This window comes from Chiroxiphia lanceolata, chromosome 3 (genome assembly GCF_009829145.1).
Source record: "Chiroxiphia lanceolata isolate bChiLan1 chromosome 3, bChiLan1.pri, whole genome shotgun sequence".
In the NCBI taxonomy this organism is placed as follows: domain Eukaryota; kingdom Metazoa; phylum Chordata; class Aves; order Passeriformes; family Pipridae; genus Chiroxiphia; species Chiroxiphia lanceolata.
This window is the reverse complement of record NC_045639.1, coordinates 81,573,858-81,598,822: the sequence shown is the minus strand read 5'-3', so window position 1 is coordinate 81,598,822 and position 24,965 is coordinate 81,573,858. Positions and strand designations below refer to the sequence as shown.

At 40.1% G+C, this 24,965-nt stretch overlaps 1 protein-coding gene and 1 long non-coding RNA gene across 2 annotated transcripts; one reads left to right on the top strand and one right to left on the bottom strand.

Annotated features, from left to right (window-relative positions):
- Nucleotides 1-110: 110 nt before the first annotated feature.
- On the top strand, nt 111-24,206 carry MRAP2 (melanocortin 2 receptor accessory protein 2). The gene is given in 10 exon segments (XM_032682140.1): nt 111-252; nt 5,444-5,539; nt 5,978-6,063; nt 6,203-6,365; nt 10,061-10,209; nt 15,260-15,359; nt 20,464-20,480; nt 20,483-20,554; nt 20,557-20,583; nt 20,586-24,206. Coding segments are annotated over 6 exon segments (612 nt in total). The 5' UTR covers nt 111-252; nt 5,444-5,539; nt 5,978-6,063; nt 6,203-6,365; nt 10,061-10,076; the 3' UTR covers nt 20,849-24,206.
- On the bottom strand, nt 1,076-14,612 carry LOC116783998. The gene is made up of 5 exons (XR_004355919.1): nt 11,386-14,612; nt 10,949-11,123; nt 3,929-4,005; nt 1,732-1,813; nt 1,076-1,583 (listed from the first exon to the last, which is right to left on the bottom strand). It is a non-coding gene; the product is annotated as an uncharacterized LOC116783998 (long non-coding RNA).
- Nucleotides 24,207-24,965: the final 759 nt, after the last annotated feature.

The window sequence follows — 24,965 nt, the reverse complement described above, 5'->3', positions numbered from 1 at the left end:
TCACGCGCCCGATCCATGCCGCGCGCGCGGGCCGGGAAGCCGCGGCTGCTGATGATTCACTGGCTGTGGCGGGGCGCGAGCCCGCAGCATCCCGCTCGCCGGCAGCATCCCGCCCGGCTCCATCCCGCCAGGCTCCCCCGCAGCGCTGGCTTGTCTCGGGCTGGCGGGGACAGGGAGCTCCCGGGGGGCTGCGCCTTGCGCACGGGACGAAGCGGCGTTTCGGGAGCCGGCAGCGCGGCCGTGCCCGGTGCGGTAAGCGCGGGGAGGGGACGTCGCTGCGGGGCAGGGGGTGAGGGAGCGGAGCTGGGAGGGGACGGCCCCGCCTTCCCTGCTCTGTCCCTTCCTGTCCCTTTCCGCCCCTTCCCGCCCCGCGGTAGGGCTCACGGTGGTGCGTGCTCCCGCCTGGGCGGCTTGGGAAGCTCCGAGCGCCCGTAGTTCAGCCTGCGGTTAACAGGTGTCTGAAGCGTTTTGGAACAGAGACTAGTCGGCTCCCGCAAGCCTTAAGGTCTGGAGTGCTGCGCTTTTATTTTAAATAACAATAATAATTTAAAAAAGGATGAGGTGGCACTGTTCGTTGGGTGACATGGAAAATACTGGCTGTAGAAACGCTTGTGTTTCCTTTCTGAATTTGCAACGGAGGGTTTTCTTCTGTATTCAAAAGCAAAACAGCTACAAAGCACGAGCTTGCTTGAAATACATAGAGATTATTTTCAGTGTTCTCAAATTGTATGTTGTGTTTTGCTCTGACTGCTGAGCATTTGAATGAACTTAAAAATTGAACGTAAAACTTTGGGGGGGGGGGAAGAAGAAAAAGCAAGATAAGTTTATTGTATGTTTCTTGTGGTGTTTTTTTCCTTTTTTTTTTTTTTTTTTTTTTCCAGATGGCATCTCCTTCCCATTGTACTTTCAGGCTGAAGGGATGACACCTCCATACCATACAACCTTACTTCTCCTGTTCTGTCTTGCCTTCTTCCCTTTCCCTATCTGCTCTTCCCTAGTCATCTGTTGATTCTCATACTCCTTTCCCCCCCCCCCCCCCCCCCCTCCCCCCCCCCCCCCCCCCCACCCCCCCCCCCATTTCCTTCCTTCTCCCTTAACTGTCTCTTTTTTTAATAGTTGTCATCTCAGTGGTCTCCTACTCTGGTGAGCCCTCTCTGTTGACAGTGACTGTTCACGGCAGTTCAGGTCCCTCTCCTGAACTGTCTGCCATTTTTTTTGCTGGAGAGGATCACCTCAGTGACGAGCTGGCAAAACTCTCTGAGCAGCCTCTGTTCTCTGACATCTGCCTTGTTCATCCTATCATACCAGCCTTGTTTGGCACTTAAAACTGGACAGTAACTGAAAGCTGATTTGGCACTTTTGCTGTGACAGGCATAGCTGGTAGAGGGACAGGGCAGCAGTGGCAGTGCTGTCTCAAATTGTCTCAGCAAGGCTGGTTGGGCTTCACTGAAGAGAGCAGGTTCTGTTGCCAGGTGTGTTTCCCAGCCCACTACTCTGTCTTGGAGCTGCTCCTGTTTTGCTCCATTCCTCTCATTTGAGCTTTCCAGAGGCTGTATTCACAGGGATGCAGATTTACGTAAGTGCTGTGGAAATAAATAGATGTTTTGGTTTCTGCTTGGAGATAATCAGGCAATGGTCTCACACTCAGCTTGTTTTTGTTGTCCATTTGTGGTTTTCTATTCAGGTTCCTAATCAGAGAGTCAAGATAATTTTGACAACAGGAGTAAATACCTGGAAAGATGCCAAGGGAACTGCAGATCTCCATTGGCTGAGGACAGTGTGGCTCCATTCTTCACAAAAATAATGAGATATTCTGTGTATCAATCACGACCAAATATGTATAAAATAAATCAAGCTATTGCAAGAAAATAATTTTTTTTTTTAAGAAAATAAAATCCAGAATATGAAGATCTGGACAAAGTCATTTACTGCATATTCTTTTGCTGATCATCCATGTACACATTATGGTGGAAGAGGTTTTGAGTCAAGCACAGATGATACTCCTGCACCTTTTCAACAGTTTAAATCAAATTTCCAGTCTTTGAACCTGTAATAGCAGCTACTGCTGGTAAAATTTTATTACAAATCTCATTACAAATAGATGAAGGCTTTATTCTGCATACTCACTGCAATGGGCCATGGTTGTACTTGTTTTAGTGATGTTTCCCTGGCATCTAGTTACTTTTTTATAGCCTAGTGTAACACAGAAATGGGGCAGGGATTAAGAGTGGGAACATTCAGGTGTGTGCCTGTGAGCTGTGTACTGCTGTCTGATTTACCTGGGAGGAAATCTGCATTTGAGGCACTACAATAAATTGTTGTCTTCTTAAGCGGCACCGGAGGGAAGAATTAGCTTAAGGACAGGGAAAAAACCCAGTTCTTGTTCAGAAAAATCCCAAGCCAATTTGACTTAATGAACAGCTCCATTTCAGTGAGTGCTTGAAATTGTCACTGAACCAATTAAGGCAAAATTTCTGCATCGTGTTGTAGGCTAACTACAAAAGTTCAGAAAATGCTTGTCATACAGGTGTGGAAGTTTTCAAGAAAAACTGCATAATTTTATTTTATTAGTTCTTCAGGAAATGTAATACATAATTCAAATTGAATTACGTAGTTTCAAATTTAAAAGCTTAAGTGTTATTTTGCATCAGAGAGATTACGTTTTACAGACCCTGTGTGGGTGACAGCATCAGCTGAAGATTTTTCCACCACAGCACTGTCAGATCCCAGCTGTGAGATACCCAAGTGTGGGCGTAGCTCTGACAAATGGTCTTTTGTACCTGGGAACAGAACTATTTCTGCAGGGAGAACCACTAAGAAGTAAATAGGTGCTATGGGAGGTGTGCAGTGGCCTGTACTTCAGACCAGATGAACGTTACGTGAAGATTAGGGTTTAATTTTGTAATGAGAGGAAATTGTACTCTGCTTCCACTCTGCTTGTCAGCCTCAGCGCTGCGGTGGCTTTTTCACTGAGGCAAAGCTAAAACAGAGCTCTTAAATGGTGCCTGAACACACTCTTCCATTTTCTGGGCTGTGCAACCCTATGAACATCTGCTCTGCATTTAAACCTGGGCCTTGCACACTGTGGTGGGGCTCCCTGTGGGGTTGGTAAGAGAGGCCTGTGCAGCAGTAGCTGCTGCAGGGCACGGGACATCTGTAGGTCCAGGTAATTGGCAGGAAGGGAGCCCAGGGAATTCTAGCTGTTTATCAGTGCTGAGTTTCCCAGGAACAATCACACAAGAGTAGTTCCTTCTTTCAGCCTTGGCCCCTATTAAAAATGGTCAGTTTAGTTGTGGCTATTTGAAATATTCCTGAGTGCCTCCTGTTCTTGGATTCAGTCGTTTTTCTGGCTGCATGCAAGACTATGCTTCCAGTGTTTCTTCACGACTTGTAGTCTAGCCAGTTTGAGTAAATCTAGTCTAGTAACCTTATGCATTGAGATAAATTCTCAGTGAGATTTTTTTTTACTTTAAAAGTTAATTTCATCTTTTAGTTATTAAAAGTATGATAGTATTTGTTCTGTCCCTACTATGGAGGCTGCTATTTTTTATAGGTTCTTACATGATAAAACAAGTAGAAGTTATTTTAAAAGCAATTTATAGGTACTCGTATTCTGATGGAGCCATTCCAGTTGACCTGCAGTGTAGTGATCAGTAAGAGTGTGGTGGGGAGATGCTTTCCTTTCTCTCTGCTCAAAATAAGGCTTCATATTGACAGATTTCAGGGTTAGCAAGGAAATCAGATCACCATCTAATCACTGAGCTTTCTGTGAGAATAAAGCTAACAGAAAGAGACATTTTAAAAAAATTAAAAAAAAAAAAAAAGGACTACTTTGCTAAGCCAGGAAAATGAAGGAAAATAATACAGCCCAAACCCAGAAACTTTTGGGGTAGACCAGTTGCAAACTTGCATTACAGTTCACTCTTACCTCATCAGTGGATATACCAGGGCTCTTTCACTTCAGGGTTTTCTATAACAAATCAGCCTGGGATCTCTGTGATATTACTGAAAGGTGAAAAATTTGTAGTGAGAAAGGTTAAAAATATTATAAACAGCTGAGGGAAAGGCAGCCTTTCTCTTGGAAAGTGTTGAATATACTTACATATAACATTGATGTCAGCATTTGTAACAATATAGGACTGAAAAAGCCTCATTATTTTAGTGCTCACTAATAGGGCTTCTTGCAGTCTGGTTGATCTTGAGGGAAGTTGGGTTTGCAGCTGCCATACCTGCACATCTATGAGAAGGTTGACTTTTAGTGAGGAAAGGAAAATGGGCTCAGTACTGATTGTGTAATCCTGCCCTAGATGCAGGAAATAAATGGAATTATGGCTAATCCTTTTTACTTTTAGATAATACTGTCTCTTAAGACTGTGCATGCCAGCTGTAATTTTTAAAGCTTTTGGTGCTGGAGTTAAGCTAAGCTTCAGTGTGTTTTGGGAGCAAGTCCCACTAGCTCTATACTGACTGTTCCATGTCCCTTTACTGTTAGTGCAGGACTGAAACTTTTTAAGAGCGAAAGGAATACAGAGCTTCTGTGATGCTATGTTAGGTATATAATTCCTTGTCTTCTCAGAAAGGCTTATGAGTAAGCTTACACAGTATTTGCTTTATTTGTTTTTAGATCCATACAGTTGCCTGTGAACTCAAACTATGATATTATTTCATATTAGTTTCTGCCTTAACTTCCACATGGCCCCTACCGAATTGAGCTGCTAAGTGGGCATCAGTGTTTGCATATATTGTTATTGACTTTAGGAAAATAGTTGGCAAACTGTTTTGGTCTTTGTTAAATTTTACTTTAAAGTCATAATGTTATCACTTTTAAACTATGTACAAACAGTAGCTATACAATTAGCATGCAAATTGTGTATAATGGTGTGGAGACTTTTTACAGCACACATAATGCAGGATATTAAGTGTTAGTACCAAGATATGAAGCATTAGTATATGGAAAGTAAGATATTTTAATAAGAATTTGTGTGTGATGCATAAATAGTTAACTGTTGGAGTCTAGTTTACATTGCACAGTATAAGGATAATAAAATGTATGTTATATGATGTGTAACATGGTAGTATGAAGCACAGATGTCTGTAACTCTGTTACCTTTCTCATCCTTAGTTCCCAGGTTAAACAGTGACTAAACCAGCTTTTTTCCTTTCCATTGTTATAAAGTCCTTTTGTGATGAATCCAACATTATTCTTGTTATTTTAGTGCAATAGCCCATGCAGATAATGCTGTTTGTGAACACTGGTCATAAACATAACCACTGTCACCATTGTACTTCCTTTTCTCTCCAAGAAAAGACCTAGGTGTCATGCACTCAGAGTTGGCATGTATGATTGATTTTAAATTGTACTGTCATTTTCCAGATATCTTTTTTTTTTTTTTGCTAAATTTCACTTCTTTTTTATAGCTTGCTTTTCTCTCTTTTATTGCAGGTAGGATTGGGTATTCCCCTGAAAAGACCACAAGTTTGATCTCAAATCATACCCATCTAGGATCTTGAGAATTAGAAAGAAGCAAGGACCATTAGGGTAAGAATTTGCTACAGACTACCTCCTTGTCTGTGGTTGGGAGTGGCACAGCTTGTTCAAAGTGATAGCCATGTGGTAGAGTTGTAGAAAGATGGGGTCTGTATTACTTTTCAGCTGATGCAATGCAGCAGAGTAAATAAGTTTGTGTTTGTTTTTTTATTTGCTTTTTCTCTGACTTCACCTCTTAGTCTTTGGGATGGAGTAAAAAGGAATGTGGGTGTGGCTGGCTCCCTTTCCTCCCTGCAGAATATTGCTGTTGGTCTGGGGACTTAGGGGATATGGGAACAGCCTGAGTTGTTAACTTCTCATAGCCAATAACTTCTGGTTTAATTGTACTGCCCAGATGATGGAGCTGATGCATCAGGGTGTAGTGCTAAGCTTTCTCAGGCTGGGGCTTCTCACAGTTTGAAATGTTGCTACTTTTTTTCCCATGTCTAGCTCTTGGGATCTTCAGAATTTGCAAGGGGGCAACTTCTATGAAGACTATGAAGTGCTTAGATTCCATGGCAGTGAGCAAAATAGAAGTATGTAGAAAATAAATGTAGTTTTTCATTGAAAATTTTTGATTGAAAAGTTGCTCGTGTCTACCATACTGGTAGTTTCTCTTGCTCCAAAAATGAACAGCTCATGACCAGTCCACATGGTTTTATTTTGTGCATGCAGGTCAGCTTCGGAGGTAGTTGTTGCTGGTTACATACAAGGCCAATTTCAGATATATGCAAAACCAGATATGCCTTTGTGGCCCCAGTGATGGTGCAAACCATGAAGTTGTGTTGCAGATGTGATGTGTGTTCAGTTTTGCTTTTACAGTGACTCATTTTGAAAGGTAAGTGGCTGAGACCCTCATGCAATTGCATGGACGATGTCCAGATTGAAGCAAATAGTCAAACTGCACAGCGTTTGATGGCCTGCTGCTGCAGTTCAAAGTTGTGGAGTGTTGTGCAAATATAGCCAACAGTCAAACTAGCTCAGGACCACTGGCAGCTCTCAGGCAACCTTGTAGCCTTACAAACTTTCCCACAGGTTACAAACAAGTTTTCATGAAGGTATAATTTAACTCCAGGAGTTGCAGTTGGGTCTCCATGGGGAGTGTCTGGGTATCTGTTGACATCCTTTATCTGCAGGGAGCAATCCAATGCTCCAGAAAAAGGCCATGAGCACTTGCCCTTTTTAGTTTCCGGGATACTGATCTGCCTGAATCTCCTGGTTGCAGCACTGAACATAGCCCTGCTTTGGGGTTTTTTGAGTAGTCAAAGTGAAGCTTTGTGTGCTTACTTACTTGCTCCTGAAAGAAGTGAGCTGGAGTGAGGAAAGACTGTCTGCATCCATCCACATCAAAATCAACAGAGGGGCTTTCATGGTTTATCTTAAACAACTTCTGTGCCCCCCAGAAAAACCTCAGCAAAGTCATTTGGAGAAGCCCTCTGTCATGCTTCAGGACTGTGGGATGAATCACGGCTTTCCATGCCTGGCAGAAAGTGTGTTTTAGTGCATCTCCTGGAGGAATTCATTCCTTGCAACCCTTACTTGAAGTCCCTCTGTGACCTGCTGCAGCCTGGCAAATGCACCTGACAAGTGGCTAGCATGCCAACTCACCCTGCTTCGCTCCTCCCCAGGAGATGCGAAGTCTAAGTGTTCACTGCTTTCACTGTGGTGCTCCTTGTACCACCATGCTAGACTGGCTTTTTAAGTAGAATGAAGGTTGGTATTTACATGCTTCAAGCTGAGGTTTTGGAGATATTTGGACAGACAGAGCTTACAAGTGAGCTGTAAACTGGTTTGGGACAATGCTAATGCTTAGCTGTACTGGATGATTTAGAGGCATATTTTGTATGTCCCTCAAAGCACAGATTAGCCTGGGAGCTGGTGACCCAGGTTTCAGTTAGCAGCTCTCCCTCTGATCGTGGCTTGTCTACGGTGAAAGTAAGTCTTGAAAAGCTGGCAGTCAGTGGTGAAACTCTGGAACACCCAGTCCAAACCGCATACCGAAGTGGGACAGATTCTTGTGTTCTGGAGGTGGCTTACTCACCATAAACCATAATTGGGCACTAGAGACTAGATTGGGAGAGAGATTTGCATGTAGCCCAATTAATCCCATCTGCCTGCACCTGAGATGGAAGAAACAAAATTTTTCAGACTGTTCATGCATCCTACTCTGAAATTTACTGCCCGTAGATTCAACTCTTTTATGATACAAAAAGGGGGAGGTGACTGAATATTAGTGATGCCCTATGAGGAATATATGAATGATAGACTTGTCTGGAAGGCTCTAAAAGAGAAAAGCAGCCCTTATACAGGACTGGGCTAATAAATTTGTCAAGACATGTCATCAACAAAACATCAAGGAGAAGGGAAAGAAAAATGGTGGGAACCTTGTATAGCACCGTGTAGTCTCTTGGAGTGCAGTCACAAAATGAAATACAAACTCTTGTAAGAAACAACTGACAGAGCTGAGATGGGAACAAACTAGGACAAGAATCCCGTGAACTGGGTTGTCCATTAAGCCATCTTTCTTTCTCCTCTGTGCATTGGGCTACTATTCTTGCTGGAGGCTTTGTGGGTGGCTAGGAGGGGGGTGAGCACAAAGTGGAGAATCTTCTTGTCCTGACCCAAGAATAGGATTGGTCACTTCTCTCCCTGTCCCCTGACCTTTCCTGCTGTCAGGTTGCTTATTGTGAAAACTAAACTGGTTTGGGTTGAAAAATAGGTCCATTTATTGTTTAAAGGATTTATCACTGTAAGTCAAGTTTTGGTATGTGTTTAAGGTTATGAACATTGTAACTAGGTATGAAGTTTACTTTTTCAGGCATAATATTTATTTAAAATTGTTTTGAGGCATTACTGCCAGCATTTGCTCATGGTAAAATAGTTGCAGAAAGAACAATTTTTTTAAATTTGAAATGCTGTTCATATTCCCTGGGTGAATGTGTTTCTCATTTTATGCCTCATTTAGTTCTTTATGTATGGTTCTCCTAGCACTTGGAACCTTGGTCAATCCTACTGGGTTTTAACTGAATGCAAAATTACCAAAGCTCAACTCACTTTTACAAGTAGTATTTTGTAATATGTTTTTAAACTGGATGTCCTGACTCCAGCTGCTGCAGCAGACGTTTTGTGCAGAGATGTGCTCTTTTTTGGGTGTGCGTGAAACAGTCTCATATTCTGAAAAAACTACTCTGCAAAATGCAAGTCCCTAATACAGAGTGGTGGTAATGAAAGAAATATCTATCCAGATAATTTAACAATGCTTAGGGTTGTATGCGGTTTTTGTTAATCCATGGGGGAAATCACTCATTTTATTTTCCTTCTTCAGTGAATATTGAGCCCATTTATCAGCGTAGAGAAATTTAGGTTAGAAGGGACCTTTGGTGTCATTGGTCCAACCTCCTACACAAAGCATTTTTGACTAGCTAGGTAATTTTAATTTGTACCTAATTTAAATTTACTGTTTCCCACTTTTTTGTCCATTGCCTCTTGTCCTCTTACTCTGTCCTTCTGAGAAGAGCCTGACACCAGCATCTCTGCACCCTCCAACTAACTGTAGACAGCACTAAAGTCTCCCTGGAGCCATCTCTTCTCCAGGTTGAACAATCCTTAAGCTCTCCTGCATCCTGTGCTTCAGCTCCCTAACCATCCTCGTGACCTTTCACTGGACTTGCCCCAGTGTACCTATGTCTTTCTGTAATTAGGATACCAACTGGTATATGGTCTTCCGAGTGGTGAGTAGAGAAGATAAACACTTCTCCTGACCTGCTGGTACAGCTCCTGTTAATTCAGCCCAGTACACACTTGGTGGTCTTTACCACAAGGCACACAGCTGACTCGTGTTCAGCTAGTTGTGCATTGCAGGTCCTTCTCTGGAGAGCTACTGCCTATCAGTCAACCTCCAGCCTGCACTGCTGTGTGGGGTTATTCCCTCCTGGATGCAGGACTTTGCATTTGCAGTGATGATCCTCATGAGGTTCCTGTTGCTCCCTTTCTCCAGCTTGTCCTGGTCTCTCTAAGCAGCAGTCTGCCCTCCAGCCTCTTGACTGTCCCCCACATAATTTGTGAACTTGGTACATGTCTGCTCCATTTCAGCGTTGTATCAGTCCCTGAGGGGTACCACTGACAACCAGTGGCCAGCTGGGCTTTGTATGGATAACATAGTAGTAGTCTGGCTAATTCTCCACTCAGATTTCTCTGGCAGCATTCATCCTAAGATTCAGAGGTTGGTGGTGTTCATTATGTATTATTTTCAAGCTATGAAATCTATATTCAATCAGAGGAACCTGGTTTTCATATTCTGTACACTTACACACATCTCTGTGGAGGTGAAAATAAGTTTTCTTCTTTCCACTGAAGAGAAGATCTGTGTTAACTGTTGGTTAGCCAGCCAAGACGGGTGAAGGAATGGGAGGGGATGTGATAGCCTTGTCTGGATGAGGCAGTGGCTGCTCCAATAGATAAGAAAACATTCTTTATAAAACCAGAAGATGTGCTAGAAGTATGTAGTCTTATTAACACAGTTCATATCCACAGATACATATTTATTGAGATGCAAGATGTCTGCCCTGAGGTGACTTCTAATAGAACTTCCCAGCAGGCTCGTCTAATTTCTGATTACACCTGGGACTACGAGTACTATGAGTACGGACCAGTGTCATTTGAAGGCCTGAAGGCTCATAAATGTAAGTTCAGTAGAGACATATTTTATTGCAGCTGAGCTTCCTGTCTTAATGTTCCTACTCTTCATTTGTGACTGATTATTGCACAAAAATATCTCTCTCCTAATTCTTAAGATTTTCTGCAATTAGAGGTATTACTCTATTTATTAGATTATTATAATTGTTTATTGTTCTGTGTCCTTTTGTTGACTGTTTTTCTTGTGCATGAAAGAACCAAGGCTGTGGTAGAAATTTGTCAATACTAATACTGTCAGAAAAGTTTACAACAGCAGACACAGCCACTGCTGCTTCTGGTGACTACTCGGTATGATCTGTGTTGCTTTGCTCTTACTCCTTTTTAATGGTATAAAAGGCAGTGGTGGACAGCCTTACAGCTTTTGTTTTTCTTCATGGAAAATAAATGTAAGGCTTTTATAAGATCTAAATAAAAGAATTTCTCCTTCTGAGCAAACTTTTATCATTCGGACTTTCCTCATGGGAGGAGTGTGCTAAATTCAGTGTTCTAATAATACGGTTTACAGTAGAAGTTAATAACTGGACAATAGGACCAGAGAGATGAAAACTATGGGTTGGAATTGGGAGAAAATTTAGCTAGGACAAGCTAGTAGAGCTAGACCAACGTTTATCTAAAATCTAGACAAGGCTTTCGGATTTTATGATTTATTTTTTTAGAGGAGATGGTTGTGGGGGGGAAAAAAAATAAAGAGGGGGAAAAAAGTAACAGAGACCAACTCAGAATTACCTGATGGTTTGCAAGCACTTTGTCAAAGAGAAACAACCAATCTTCTTTCTTTGTTTCTGATCTGGATACACTGTGAGAGGGTTTGAGCATCAGTCGTCAAAGTACTGGGAAAGGGTCTCTTCAGCGCTGGAGCACTGGTCCAGGGTGGGATACATACTTGTTAAAGTTATTAATGCTAAAAAAAAGAAAAGAAAAAAAAAAGAAAAAAAGTAGAATTTGGTTTTTAGTCTGAATTGTACTTACCTTTTTTTTTTTCTTTCTGAAAAAAGTCTGCTGGTTAGTGTCTGTTATTTTCACAAATAAGCGGTACCTGAAAACTTAGGTTAGCTTTTGTCATGTTTCTAAATTATCTTCCATACTTCCACTTAATCAGAGGCCCAAACCTGATTGCAAACTATTACCAATTGCAAAGATTAGCTGCAGTGTTATGTACATACCTTCTTTTTAGCTCGGTTGTGTCAACCAGCATGATGGGAGAAACAAATAAAATGATAGTTGTCTCTGGATTGTGGAAGGCATAGCTGCAAATCAGATCTTGGATTGCCATTGAAGTGATTGCCATGCTAAGTGTGGCATCTGAGCTTCCCTGTCTGGCTGTATCGTTCACAGAACAGGAACATTCTGGACAGCTCTTATACTAGAGAACAGGACAGAAGTAACAACTGCTTTTCAGGTGGAGCTTGATGAAAGATGTCATTCGTAGTACTGAATCAGTGACCTAGGAAATCCCTTCTGGTTGTTTTTTTGGTGGTTTTCTTTTGTTTTCTGTTTTTAGTTTGGTTTGATGTGTTTCTTTTAACTGATAGAATGGAGTTGGCTCTGTTACCTTCAGTGTTACTACATGCATTCCTCTGAGGGCAGAGTTTAATCTAGTAAAAGAACAGTCTATGTCTGTGTTGTGTATGTGATGATATTTCTTGACATGGTACGTTCTTGGAATGTGTCTTGTTCTGGCTATTAGCAGCTAGGTTGAGACTCTTGTGAAATATGGAGGTGATATGATCAGACATGAAGTTCTCTGAAATCCTAAGATGAGGAGGCAGGAGGGGAGGAGATTACACGGGGTTGTATTAGGAGGGACACCTTGGATATTTACAAATAAGAGATGTTAATGAACGCCTGTAACTTTTACGTCGGAGATCTCAATGGGGAATGGACTCCAGTCTAGGTGAGGCAGGCTGGCAGTAACACTTGACCAGCTGTAAAACATCATTGGCTCTTCTTAAAGATAGAGGTGTATGATTTTTTTCTTATTATTACTTATTTATTTGATATACACTGTATTCCACTGAAAATGAGAGGGCACTGTTTTCAACCATAACATAGGAGGAATTCTACAAGAGAGAGCTGGAGGACACTTTTGGATTAACGTTGATTTAATTAACTGTAAGCAAGGGGAGATTGCTAATATTTGATATAAAGGAACTCAGAAGACTGTTTCTGAAAGCAGAGAAAAAATTATTCAAAGTGACCTGTGAAGAAAAGGATGACAAAACAATCTATACACAAAATACATTTCTTAAAAAAGTGGAGGTGGGGAGAAGATGAGGGATTCAAATGCCACGTGGCTTTTCAACATATATGACTGGAAAAAAAAAAAAAAACTAAAAGGAGTTCTGTCTGAGGAGGATTGAAAGCAGGAACTAGAAATCAGAAATCTACAAGAGTAGGGACCAGATGTTTTGTAAATAAAGCTTTAGAAAGTAAATAGACAATATATTAAGAGATACTTGTGACTGGCAGAGAAAGAACAAAATCCTTTTTTGTGCCTTTGAAACAGAGAGAACCTCAGAAACATTGGAGAGGTAAGATAGGTAGGAATGATCAGGGCAGTCAGATCTGCTGTCAGGATGTTATGAGTCTATCATAAAGAAAAGGAAGGTTGAAACTGCAACTGAGAAAGTCATGGTATACTTTTACAATCTATTCATAACTAGGGCAGTATTATAAACGTAAGTGCTTCATGCCATATTTTTTGAACAGAAGTTATGTTATGTCCTGTTTATTTTGAGTAAGTGTTCAGAAGTTAGTAGATTTGGATAATTTGCACTTGAGTGAGACCTACATGAAATACTGAAGAGAACTCAGGCCATGTCCTTGTATTTTAAACAAATCCAAATAATGTAGCTGATACGCAGAAGGTTGGAAGTGTGGCAGGAAGCACATTAAGCAAGGCAGATGTAACTTTATGCTCAGTAAACTTAGGAATTCCTTTGTGGGGGAGAAACAACAAACAACCACAAGACAGGCTTGTTATTCATCACCTAATGCTGGTGGGTGGAGTTTTGTGGGGAGTAGTAGTTTATCAGAATTAGTTTTTTTTTAAATTCCCCCTGCCACCTTAATAATGGATTAAGTTTTGCAGCTCGATCAATATAATCTATGTGCATTTTTTTTAGTCATCTTGGTCACACTTACATTCTGGTTATCAATGCAGTTGCATGTAATTCAAGCATGTCTGACTAACTGGTCATTACTAGTAGCTGGTTAATTGGTATATTTTTTTAATGGGAGTATTTCTTTTTAGATGAAATTTTTGGGTATTACAAAGTCCAGCAGGATGGTAGATAATCATGAATTATTTTCTATTAGTAAGGTCCAACACAAGGGCATCTTGAACCACTGCATACAGGCTATACTTACAGAATGGTTCTGAAGGAAAGTAGGGCACACAATTAACAGAAATAAACTCATTCCAGTATACTTTAAGCAAAAAGGGGTATTACAAATCTAACTCCCCATCACGGAGACCTATAGTTTGCACCTACCTCTAGTTATTTTACACGAGTGTTGAGAGGGGAAGATGTGGCATAGGAGAGATGGAATACATATGCAGTGGGAGACTTGAACTTAACCTCCTTACTTTACTAGAGAAAGGAATTAAGGAGCGACTTGATTTTCACAGGGAGAAATCTCAGGTTGCAGCAGGCATTTTGACTTGCAGGGAAAGAACAAATGATTTGAGTTGATTTCCAATTTCACATATGGCTTTTAGCATGGAAGATATTTCACAGTGGGAGTGTGATTAACAGCTGGGGTCAAGTACCAGGAGGATAGCTGATTCCTTGGGTTTTTGCTCTCTTTAGTAGTGCTGTAGGAAATTCAACAGTTCTGTGCTGTGCCTGCTGCACTGGGTCAGGCAGATCCCTCATGTAGCTTTACAGCCAGCGAGGATCTCTGAGGTTTGGTAGTGGCTGTGTAATGAGGGGTTAAGGGTAGAAAGGATTCCAGTTCTGACCAAGACTTCCTTCTTGCGTGTTTGTGTGTTAATTGTTTTGAACTTCTACGGTGAAGTTTTGAAAACTTGCATAAAGAAAAAATAACTAACTGATAGTTGAAAAAGTAGCTGGACCAGGTCATATTTTGTTTTGGTGTTCTGCTCTTTGGTCCTTGATTATCAGTTGATTGTTGTCTGGAGATATGTTTGTCACACTATGGACCTCTCTAATCAAGCTTCTGGAAACTTGAACTTCCCTCAGGAGCAATTGTGGATCAGCTGTTGTTATAGTTTTATACTTTTTTATTTTTCCTAGTGAAATTTCCCATACCAACAGTCTCTTGCTAGTAGGCTTAGACTTCATTGTTTGTCTAGCTGGGCCTTAATGCTAAATAACCTCGGCCACACCACATAAATTGCATAATGGGAAACTCCATCCCTCTGCAGTCACAGAGGAGCTCCTGTTCGTCCCCTGGTGAGAGAGTCCTTGGGGTGCTTGCTGTAGAGGGGGTCATGTTGATTATTTATATTTGTAAGTAACAAATAGTTTTATCTGTGGTTCTGTTTATTTCAAAACCCTCTGTCTTGCCACTAAAAGAAAGCTAGGTCTTCCTAAACATACTGTGTCAAAGAAATCCATTAAAGCTCAGAAACCTAATGGTCTGGGGCAGAAATAATTTAAAATAGCAGGAGTTCAGTTCCACAAAGACAAAGGATTTTGCTGCAAATAAGATAAACCTCTCTTCTGAGTTCTAGCACTGAAGTTGTTTCCAAAGCATAATGCTTGGTAATGGGCCAGGCATCACAAAGGTAGCTGCTCTTATTTTACTAACCAAGGGAAATAAGTATCTTCCCTCTTTAATTTTCTTTCTAGTTTGTCTAGATATCAGTAAAATTCAGGCTAGAAATGAGAATTTCAATGGCAACTTTCTGTTTAAACATAGATAATGATAAATTTGATCATTCTTCCTCTTTGCCGCCCAGGAATAAGCTGCAAATTATTTTGGATTTGCAGTCATGGTGTATGTGGAAGGCAGCTTTCTGCAAGTGCAGGTAAAATACTGATCATCTTGTTTTCTCTTTTTTTTCACCAGATTCCATTGTGATTGGATTTTGGGTTGGTCTTGCAGTTTTTGTCATCTTCATGTTTTTTGTCCTGACCCTGCTGACGAAGACAGGAGCACCTCATCAAGAGTGAGTTTGAAAATGGGAATAAGAAATCCAACCTACTAAGTGGCACATCTGGTCTCTTGCAGCCCCCAGACAAGCAGTGACAATGCTGACATTGTACTGGCTCAGCACGGTCTTGTTCTAGTCTGTTCTTATTAATCAGTGCAGTCTGTCTTCATTTCAAACAATCTGAGCATACTCATGCTAAAAGGAAGTTTGTGGGTAGGCTGCCAAACAGGTACGGGTGCTTTTAGATTACTCTTCTGCACATAAATGGTGAGCTCTACGTGAGCTCAAGTTATCTTGGAGTGGAAGTGTGAATATTGATGGAGTATATATAAATAAAATGCAGTGCAGATGGTAAATGAAGGAAGCTGAAATCTGGCAGGTTTCCATGTTTGTGTGTTCAAATCCAAAAGGTAGATATCAGTAGTCTGTACAAAATCTTCCCTTAACCCTCGAGGTCTCAGAGTGTCTTAGTTTCTGCTGAGAAATTCCAGTAGATGCTGAAGTACAGATCAGCTCCATGTTTGTTTAAAGCCAGGGTGCCTTGAAAGTCGTTTATTTCTTATTCTTTCTGGCTGATAATTATGTGTAGACTGTGCCTTGCCTCAAAGATTTATCTGCATTTGCACAGCACCCAGGCTGCCACTGTTCCTTTGTATGAGAAAGTTTGAAGCCACATCTCCTCTCAGACTTGTGTGCCATAAAGTAGAAATAAAAAGCCTCTCTGGAGGTGAGAACACTTGCAGACAGGTAGCAATGATGAGAAGCTGATTGTGAAAGGCAATTGTTAGTGCTTATTGCTTCCTAAAGCAGCCTGTCTCTGCCTACTGGAGGCCCTTTGCTATTTAATCAGACTGGCTCTGAAACTTCACATAATAGCACATCTCTAAAGACAGGGCCACATTAGAGAGGGCATATGTATATTGTGAGCTTCTTCTGTGCTCCTGAAGTTTTGTTTCTGTGGGAAGAAAATAGAGGCAGAAGAATTGAGCTTACCAGATCTGATTTGTTGGAATTTTTGTTTCCCTTACAGACTGTTATAAAGCAGACAAACCTCGCTCCCATACAAATTCAAAGTCTTTGTAAGTGTTGGTGTGCTGCCCCTTTCCCCTAAAGACCTTGTTAATTAGCTGAGATCTGAATCTGTATCCCACCTGAATAATTTGAGAGGGGAAGAAGTAATTAAGTCAAATATACAACATAGAGAATTTAATATGAATATTTGTCAAAAGTTTTTACACTTGTAAAAATGTACTTTTAGGTAGCAGAGGCCTGCTTAGTATCTCCCACTGTTTTTCTATGTTTTTCATCAATTTTCTTGAACAGGTTGTCTAGAGAGTTTGTGAAACCTCCTTCTCTGGTCAGCTTCTACATCCAGATAAACTGATCTGAATTCAGGCCTTGCCTTCATCATCAGGCTAGAGACCTCCAGAAGTCCCTTCCTTTTTAAACCTTAATATAATTTTTCTTCAGTTTCTGAAGCGAACCCAATTATTCCTTTCTGTATTTGCTTTAAACCTCTTTGCAGCTTTGGGATCTGTGTGCTTGAGTGCTCTCCCACTTACTAGGTACACTGAGTCGGCACTCAACAAATCTGAGCACTTTTTTTTGTCATTTGATAATGAAATGTGTGTGATATTGAACATGGATCATCCAGGAATACACTAAGTGCAGGGAATCCTGTGTCCTCCTATTTCTGATACACGTATATAAAAACTGGAGAACACCTACCTGTAAAACCAGTGCAGAGTGTGATTTTAGTTTGCCTGCATCTTCTGTTTTTACGCCCGACTGGATTCTTCATGACTTGGCGTTTCATTAGCGGGTTGTCTTGCAGCCCTCCTTTAGATAGATGTTATGGGGATTCCTAGGTCTTGGGAGAAAGCCAGCTTGATTGAGGATGTGTCTCTGACTTCAGCAGGCTATTTGGCTGTTCTTTAAAGTACCATTAATGTGAGAGATAAGTGTAACTGGGCTCAGATGGATAGATCTGAGGTAGAATACTCTGATTTTTCTAGTAATATGCTTTTCTTGGCTTAATATAAAGGGGCATGATAGGATGTATTTTTCAGAATTATAAAAGATGTTCAGAATTGGATACATTCTCAGACCAGAAGGGTCAAGATTTCGATGGGGAGAAGCAGAAATTTAATCAGTTATGGAAATTTTGTCTGTTGCATTTCTCTTTTGTTTGCCTGCATATTAGGATGTGTAGAAGATTTGCTTGTGCAACAAAAAATTTTGTTGAAAATCTTACTGAATTTCTATCTGAGAAATGCTCTCATTCATCACTCAGGAGAAGCTAGTATGCTTTCTTTGTTCTGCATGTGAAAGTGTCCTTAAAAATACATTTGTGCAATAAATGCAGAATTTGTGTAACCTATCTGTAAAAAATATTGGCTGGGTAATCTCAAGCTTCGTGCAGCATTTTAGGCAAGTTGTACCACTACTTGCAGTAAAAAAAAGACAGAATTTTTTTTGCCCAAGAAATCAGTTGGTTTTGGTTAAGGATTCTAAGGTGAAACCCAGTCAGAGAAATGCAGACTCATTGAAACAAAAACTTCTACAGATATATGTATGTTTTTGCTGAATACTTATTCAGGGAGATTTCTCAGGTTCAGGGTAGCACTTCAGGATTGCTACTAAGGATATGTTCAGATGCCCAAGTTCCCCTTAGGATACCAAACCCTGCTGTTTTGGAGGATTGGCTCCTTATTCCTTTCCATCGTTTGCCAAGTACCCCTTGTACCCCAAGTACCTCACTTCAGAGACTGTTGAGAGAAGGGATATTTAAGCTATAGAAGAATCTCAAATGTCAGTCCCAATCTAGTATGCTTCTGTTAGAACGATATACAGGGTAAAATGGTCTGTACCCTGACAGTGCACTCAAGTCCAGTGGGCAGAGTCGAGAGCTTAATGCTGAGTCCAGCAGACCAGAACCCAGCATCATAGGCTGGAAGATTCCCATAAAAGGGAGGTTGGGGAAGTTCACTGGCAACTGCTTGTTTTGAGTGGTTTTCAGTATGTATGTTGCTCAAGGTGTCTCCCTGAATAAGTCATTCACCTTTCTGCTTTCTTGTTGGCAACTTTTGGAACTCAGAGGGTTGTGTTGGCTCAAATATTGCAAAAGGAATTTGATTGTCCAGGTGGCTGTGCTCCCTTACACAGTAAAACTAGGATTTCTAAAGCTGCTTTTCTTATTTTAAGTGTTCTGAAAAGGTATCTGCTTAAGTGTTCTTGCATATTGTAATGAGCAAGACTATGCAAGTTTCTAGTCTAGTTAAAAAAAAATTCCTCTCCAAAATACTGAGATGGTGTTTGTGAATTTCAGAATCCAAAATATCACTGTATATTAGACCACGTGTTCCTGCTCATGAACACAGGATTATTCATTATAGTATGTTCTCAGCATTCTGGGTCATTGTAAAATTTATTGACATCTTCTATTCTTCCATTTAGATTAGGTTGCTGTCGCCAGTCTTGTGTGCCCCTCTGCACTGTCAGCCTTTTCTCCTTCATAGCTCACTGGATTATAAAGCACTTTCTGCATCTATGAAGAATTTTACTTCTCTAGTGGATGCATTTTAAGCTTTCTTCTGCAGTCACTTCTTCCTAGGCTTACAGTGCCTTTTTCTTCTTTCTGTGCTTATTTGCCACCTCCCCTGTTTGTGCCACAGTACTGCATAGAACTCTTGGGACAGATTTGCAAAACTATGTAGGAGACTTATATAGTGGTGCTTTTTATTGCATACAAAGATATAAATGTCAGTTGTCAGTTCTGAAGGCTATTGCAAAAATTATTCCAGTCTGTTTGCATCCTGGTGTGTATACAGTAGATTATTAGTTACTGGTCTGTCTTGCATCAGTTTAAATGTATTCTTCTACATGCTTCACTTTGACATGCAGAATGAGCCAATACAGTTTTGACAACTAGAGAACTGCTTTGATTTGAAGGCTAGTGGAAGTGATTTTGTTAGGACAGGATTCTATCATGTAATGGAAGTAAATTAGCATTTAAGAAGCAGAGATCTTTAAGGTTAACTATGCCTGAAAGACTAATGGTAGGCATTCGGTGAACTCGAAGGTTTTAAGGGTAGATTCTGAAGGTGTCATCTGAGGCTTTCAAAAGCACGTAGGCACTTATCTCTTACTGCAGGCTTCAGAGAATTAAATTACAGCATTTTTCTGAAAAAACTCTTAAGTGCTGGGTGCACCTTTAGGTGTCCAATTATCTGACTCCAGTGTCATTTGCTACATGTTCAGATGTAAACAGTATGATTTTTAACAGATTTTATATTCTGAGAATATGTTTAGGTTTCATTGCTCATCCTCTGATACCTCTACTGCATTTCAGATGCAAATAACTTGCATTTTGTGATGATAGCATATAATTCAGCCTGAAAAAGAATGTATTACTGTATGACTTCCATCTAGCTTGAGCTTTTCTCACCCCCACGTGTTTATGGCTCCTGCAAAGTCCATGCAGATTGGTGCTGATTTGAGCTAAGATTTATATAGAAAACTCCAAAGAAATATGTTTCACTGTCCTTCCTGGGCTGTGTGCCTGAATTGTTAAGACTGTCAGTCTTTGAAGCAGTCTTTAGTTCCAGCCCTTCTAATTTGTAAATCTGAATGTCATCGATAGAAGTAGGGAGAAAAGATGGTTTGATGTCTGGACAACCAAGTACTCAAGCTATGCCTTAGTGAGAGCAGTGCTGCCTGTGCCTCAGAAAGATTTATCTATCAAGGATTTTTTTCTCAAAGTGTTCTTATAAGCCATTTAAAAAAATGTTAGTACTTGATACTACTTGATATCAAGAGAAATCCTGAAGAGGATTTCTAAGCTCATTCAGTGAGGTGATTATTACAGTATATTTACTGGAAGTGCCATTTAAGAGTGCTGGCATTAACTTATTCCCATGGAAAATTATCATGACAAATCAAGACTTAAAATAGCTTCAGCAGAAAATAATCAATATTGTTGGCTTTAAAACTTTGTGGTAGATAAACCATAGGGTTTCCTTCTTCCTGATCATAGTGGTTGTTGAAACCACTAAATTTGCTGATAAGGACTCCAATAGTTCTACTTTCATGTTAATGTATTTTTCTTTTTCCTCCCTAGCAATGCAGAGCCTTCTGAAAAAGATTTCGCATGAATAGCTTTGTGGCAGATTTTGGAAGACCTCTGGAGTCTGAGAGGGTCTTTTCTCGTCAAATGCTGAAGAATCCCAGTCACTTTTCCATTTCTGTATAATGAAGTGGAACATATGAACAAAGCAAAAGAGAGTCAGAAAGGTCCAGGTCTGGAGAGTAATATCCACTTCCAGGAGGTTCCCAGAAGCAGTGGAGTGTTTGAGGAAGACCTACATTGTCTTCCAAAATTTAACATTCCTAACTTTGTGAACACTGAGCAGAACTCTTCATTAGGTGAGGATGATCTCCTCATCTCAGAGCCACCAATCATTTTAGAAAGCAAATTGGTCATGCAATCCTCTCATCGATCCTGACTGAAAAAAATCTTTATGTTAAGGTAAAAGATTGTCCAGCTTGAACCCTTTCTTGGCCTTCTGCTATTTGACAGAAGGTATTTCAGAGCTGTGCTTTTTATTGTACGTAAGACTGGCTGTGCTACTAGAACTCAGTTTAGACGAGAAGTAAACACTAAATGCTTATTATGATGGTTTCTGTGGTCTAAACTTTTTGCCCAGCCAGCGTTATTTTTGCTTCGTTATTTTTTTTGTTTCTTGTTTTGTTCTTCGATTTTAAAGGACTGTTTATGACCAGCTTCTGAAGGATCCCGTAACAATTTATGAGGACTGTGAAGGCTGGAGCCTGGTACTGAGAAGTGTATGAAAATTCCTTGGCCAAGAAAAGTGTAAATCTCAAAGTGAGACTGAAGTAAGGAATAACAGGCAGCTTCTGGGAGGTTCTGTAGCTTCTGCTACTTCCAGTAACGATGCCTGAAACTAAGCAGCACAATAAATATCTGCTTGGGATTAGCTTCAGTTTCTGATTCCTAACTGTTTTTGGTATAGGTTAAAGCCAATTTACAAAGCTTCCAGAGGGAATACCTTGCAAATTAAATTGTTTGGCTACAGTGTTTACAAAATGCCATCACCACATGCTGCTGAATAAAAGCAAATTGGTGCCTGTACGTACAGTACTTCAGAGTGACATTCCAACAGCTGCCCAGTGATGATGAGGAATTAGTATTCTACACACAAACATAGACCATGATTTGACTCTTTTTTTTGTTTTAATTGCTGATGTGAACTTCCAGTTCAGTAAGTGTAGGATTCAGTAGCTAAATCACAGGAAATAAGAAAAAACCTATTTTTCTTTTGCCAGTGCAGTTACTACATGCAAATGTAACATTAAGCTGGTGTTATATGTTGCTTATAGGCTGAACCTTCCTACACTTTTTGGCTTTATAAACAGCCTTTTCTTTATTCATGGGCCATGGAAGGGCTAGCAGGCTTTGAATTGTTGAGAGCACCAGCTCCAAATGTGAAGCTAAGCTCTGCTTGTTCCGTCTTCTTTTTGTACTCAATTGGGATGGTGTTGAAACCTCAGCTACTCTCCCAATTAAAGGTTTGTCAAGGAATTGAATAAGTGTAGTTTCAACCTTTATTTTTTAGAGACAGAATAAGGTTCTGAACCTTAGAGAGTACTTAAATTATATTTCAGCTTTCCTCAAAAGATGGTAATTAATGACCAAACGGTTTTAGAGCAAGCACAGAGGATACAGAGGCACCAGGTTCAAATGTTTTGCTTGATTTGGAGTATGCTCTGCAGGAAATTCTTAATTGAAATGAAAATAAGTGGATGCCAGATACTGTGATTGTTTTTTATTTTTTTTTTCTGAAACTGACCTACTTTGTATACAACATGTCTGTGTCGGAGGGAAAATGTAGTAGTGACCTGCTGATACATTCTCCAGACACTTAAATGCTGATTAATTAATTCTTCCTTCACCTTACAGATAGGAAAAAGTAGTGAATGGGTTGAATATTTAAAGAATTAAAAAAGTGCAGGAAACATATTTGGTTTTTATCTTCTGTGCCCTTGTTATAAACCAGTTATTGCTAAATTTCCTGTTTTCAAATGTAATTCTTACACTACTTGCTGGTTGTTTAAAGTAATGGGATTATAGTTAAAACAAAGCAGAGACTGTTTTAAACTAGCAGATTTTTGTTGAAAATATTCCAGGAGAAGAGTGAAGTGAACCCTGTTCTAAATGAGCACGGCTCCATGAGCTGCAGATCTCCAGTAAAACATTTCAAGTGCAGAAAAGGCCTTCTTTCACAGGAAGTGCTTAACTACAAGTTTGAAGGCTGTAGCTGTGGACTGTTCTCTTCCCAAATTAAGAAATTTGGGAAATCTGCCTCCGAATGTGGCAACTGCTTCCTGCTGAGGCATTTCAAATAACTGCTAGCTATCTGAACTGAAGCTCAACATTGTTCTTGCTAACAAGTTCTGGGACTTTTACTAAGCATGGCTTTTATAGCCTATTTCTGAATTAGTGAGCTGCCTTCAGTAATGTTTGAGCCATTCTTCTTAATTTTTTTTCTTCCTTTGCCATGCTTCAAAACAGAAATGCTGCTTAAAGGACAGAAAAATCTGTGTAGAATCCCTCTCTTCTGCAATCAAGAAATGAAGGGTTTTTTAAAAGCATTTAAAACTGTTTCCTTGAACCATTTAGGTTGGAAAAAGATCTTTCTGAGTCCAGCCATTATCTAAGCACTGCCACAACTAAACCATGTCCCCAGGTGCCACAGCTATGTGTCTTTTTAAATCCTCCAGGGATGGTGACTCCACCACTTCCCCGAGCAAGCCTGTTCCAGCGTTTGACAAGCCTTTTGGGGAAGAAATCTCAAAAGTTTCAGATGTTTAAAAAAATGCAGGTCTGATTTTAGAAAAAGAAAACGCTGCCATTCCCAATAGGCTAGCCTAAGTTTTTCTTCTGCTACCTTAAACCTTTGTGGCTTTTCTTTGGGTGTATAAGTGCTACTCTGGGGAGAAAAGGGGGAAGCATTTTGTGTATGGATGCTGGTGACAATGCCTAGATGAAAGGTATTTAATAAAATGACAAAGAGATAATGTCAACTTAACTAACACCACATTTGAATTGTATTCTAAGTGTCCTTCTGAAGCATGTATTAATCCTGTAAAGCTATTTAAGTGTTTGGTTCCTGCCTCTGTTATTCCCTGATGATGGTTATACTTTTTTCACCTTATTTCCCTTCTATTTTTAAAGTCCTTCATGCTGCTTTTTACAGAAAAATAACCTGGCAGTCCCCACTGCAAAGTTCTCACACCACTTCAGACACACAGTGGCAGCAACACAGTCTGATTCAGTTTTTCATTCTGCCTCTGCATTAGAGTCAAAGGCAAATGCAGAAACGTTCTGCAGTCTTCAAAAGCAGTTATTTTAAAACTTTCTTTCCTTTCTTTTTCCTTTTTAGGAACTAACAGAGATATTTTGCCTCAGGGGAAAGGGCAATATATAACATGTTTAAAAAAATTCATTGTTATCCAGAAAACCAATAAGTGCATTTATTATGAAGTGAATAGAAAGTGTTCTGACCAGAGTAATCCTTCAAAATGAATAGCTGGAATTTAATGGTGTTTGAAAATGGAATTTTTGTGAGTTTTTGTATTGTTCGGCCTCAAGCCTCTTCTCAAAACTCACTATAAATGAGTAGATTTAACTGCAGAGATAGACAACTCCTCTAAGATAACTACATGCATAAACATGTCTTGTATTCTGTAAGAACTTATTAGGTTATTTATTCCAGTTTTCAAAGGTGAATACTTGCAAAATGTTCTTCTATGTAAACAAGTTTTAGCTGTGTACCTTTTTTTTAAAAAAAACCCCAAAACCTAAAATGCAAAATCAGAAAATGCCTGCTCAATATAGAAAAGAAAGGGAAAGGCAAAACTGTGAACTACTAAAATCTAGTGCTATACAGTAGTTGAGACTAAAAGGTGAAGTAAATGATGTATGTTTGTCATGCAGTTTTTATTCACCTGAGCTTTAGCTCTTGAATACTGTAACACATTTTTTGCCACTTTTTAGCCTCAGGTATGGCAGATATGGGCGCTGAAGAAATGAGGCTGCACACACACAGAGAATTCGATTTCGGAATTTCTCCACAAATCTCTCTGCATTCCCCTTTTATTAACCTCTTCAGGTAAACAGAGCCTACTGCTGCCATTCAGTTAACTAGAATTCCCAGGACTTTTTGCAAACTCAGTGTTTTGATTCACACACTCCCTCTCAGCTCCAAAGCCAAAACACTCCCTTTTGATTCCAACTAACTGAATGAAGATGCATCTGACTCAGCTTGTTCCCACATTGGGTAGTGACAGGGAGCAAGGACAGCAGAAGGCAGAACCTTCTACCACACATTCTCCAACAAGAGCAAGAGTTGGAGGCATGTTCTTTCTTGTTTTTGGACAAGAGGTATGTGGTTAGCTTTATGAAAGGCTAATTATAATTCAAAGTTATCATGGAACTTTCTGTTCAAAAGAGTCAAGGCAGCACTTGATGCGAGGTCTTCCCCTTCCTGCAGAAGTGGATTTGCACAGCTAGTGCTAGTATACCCATTATTTATCCTTATA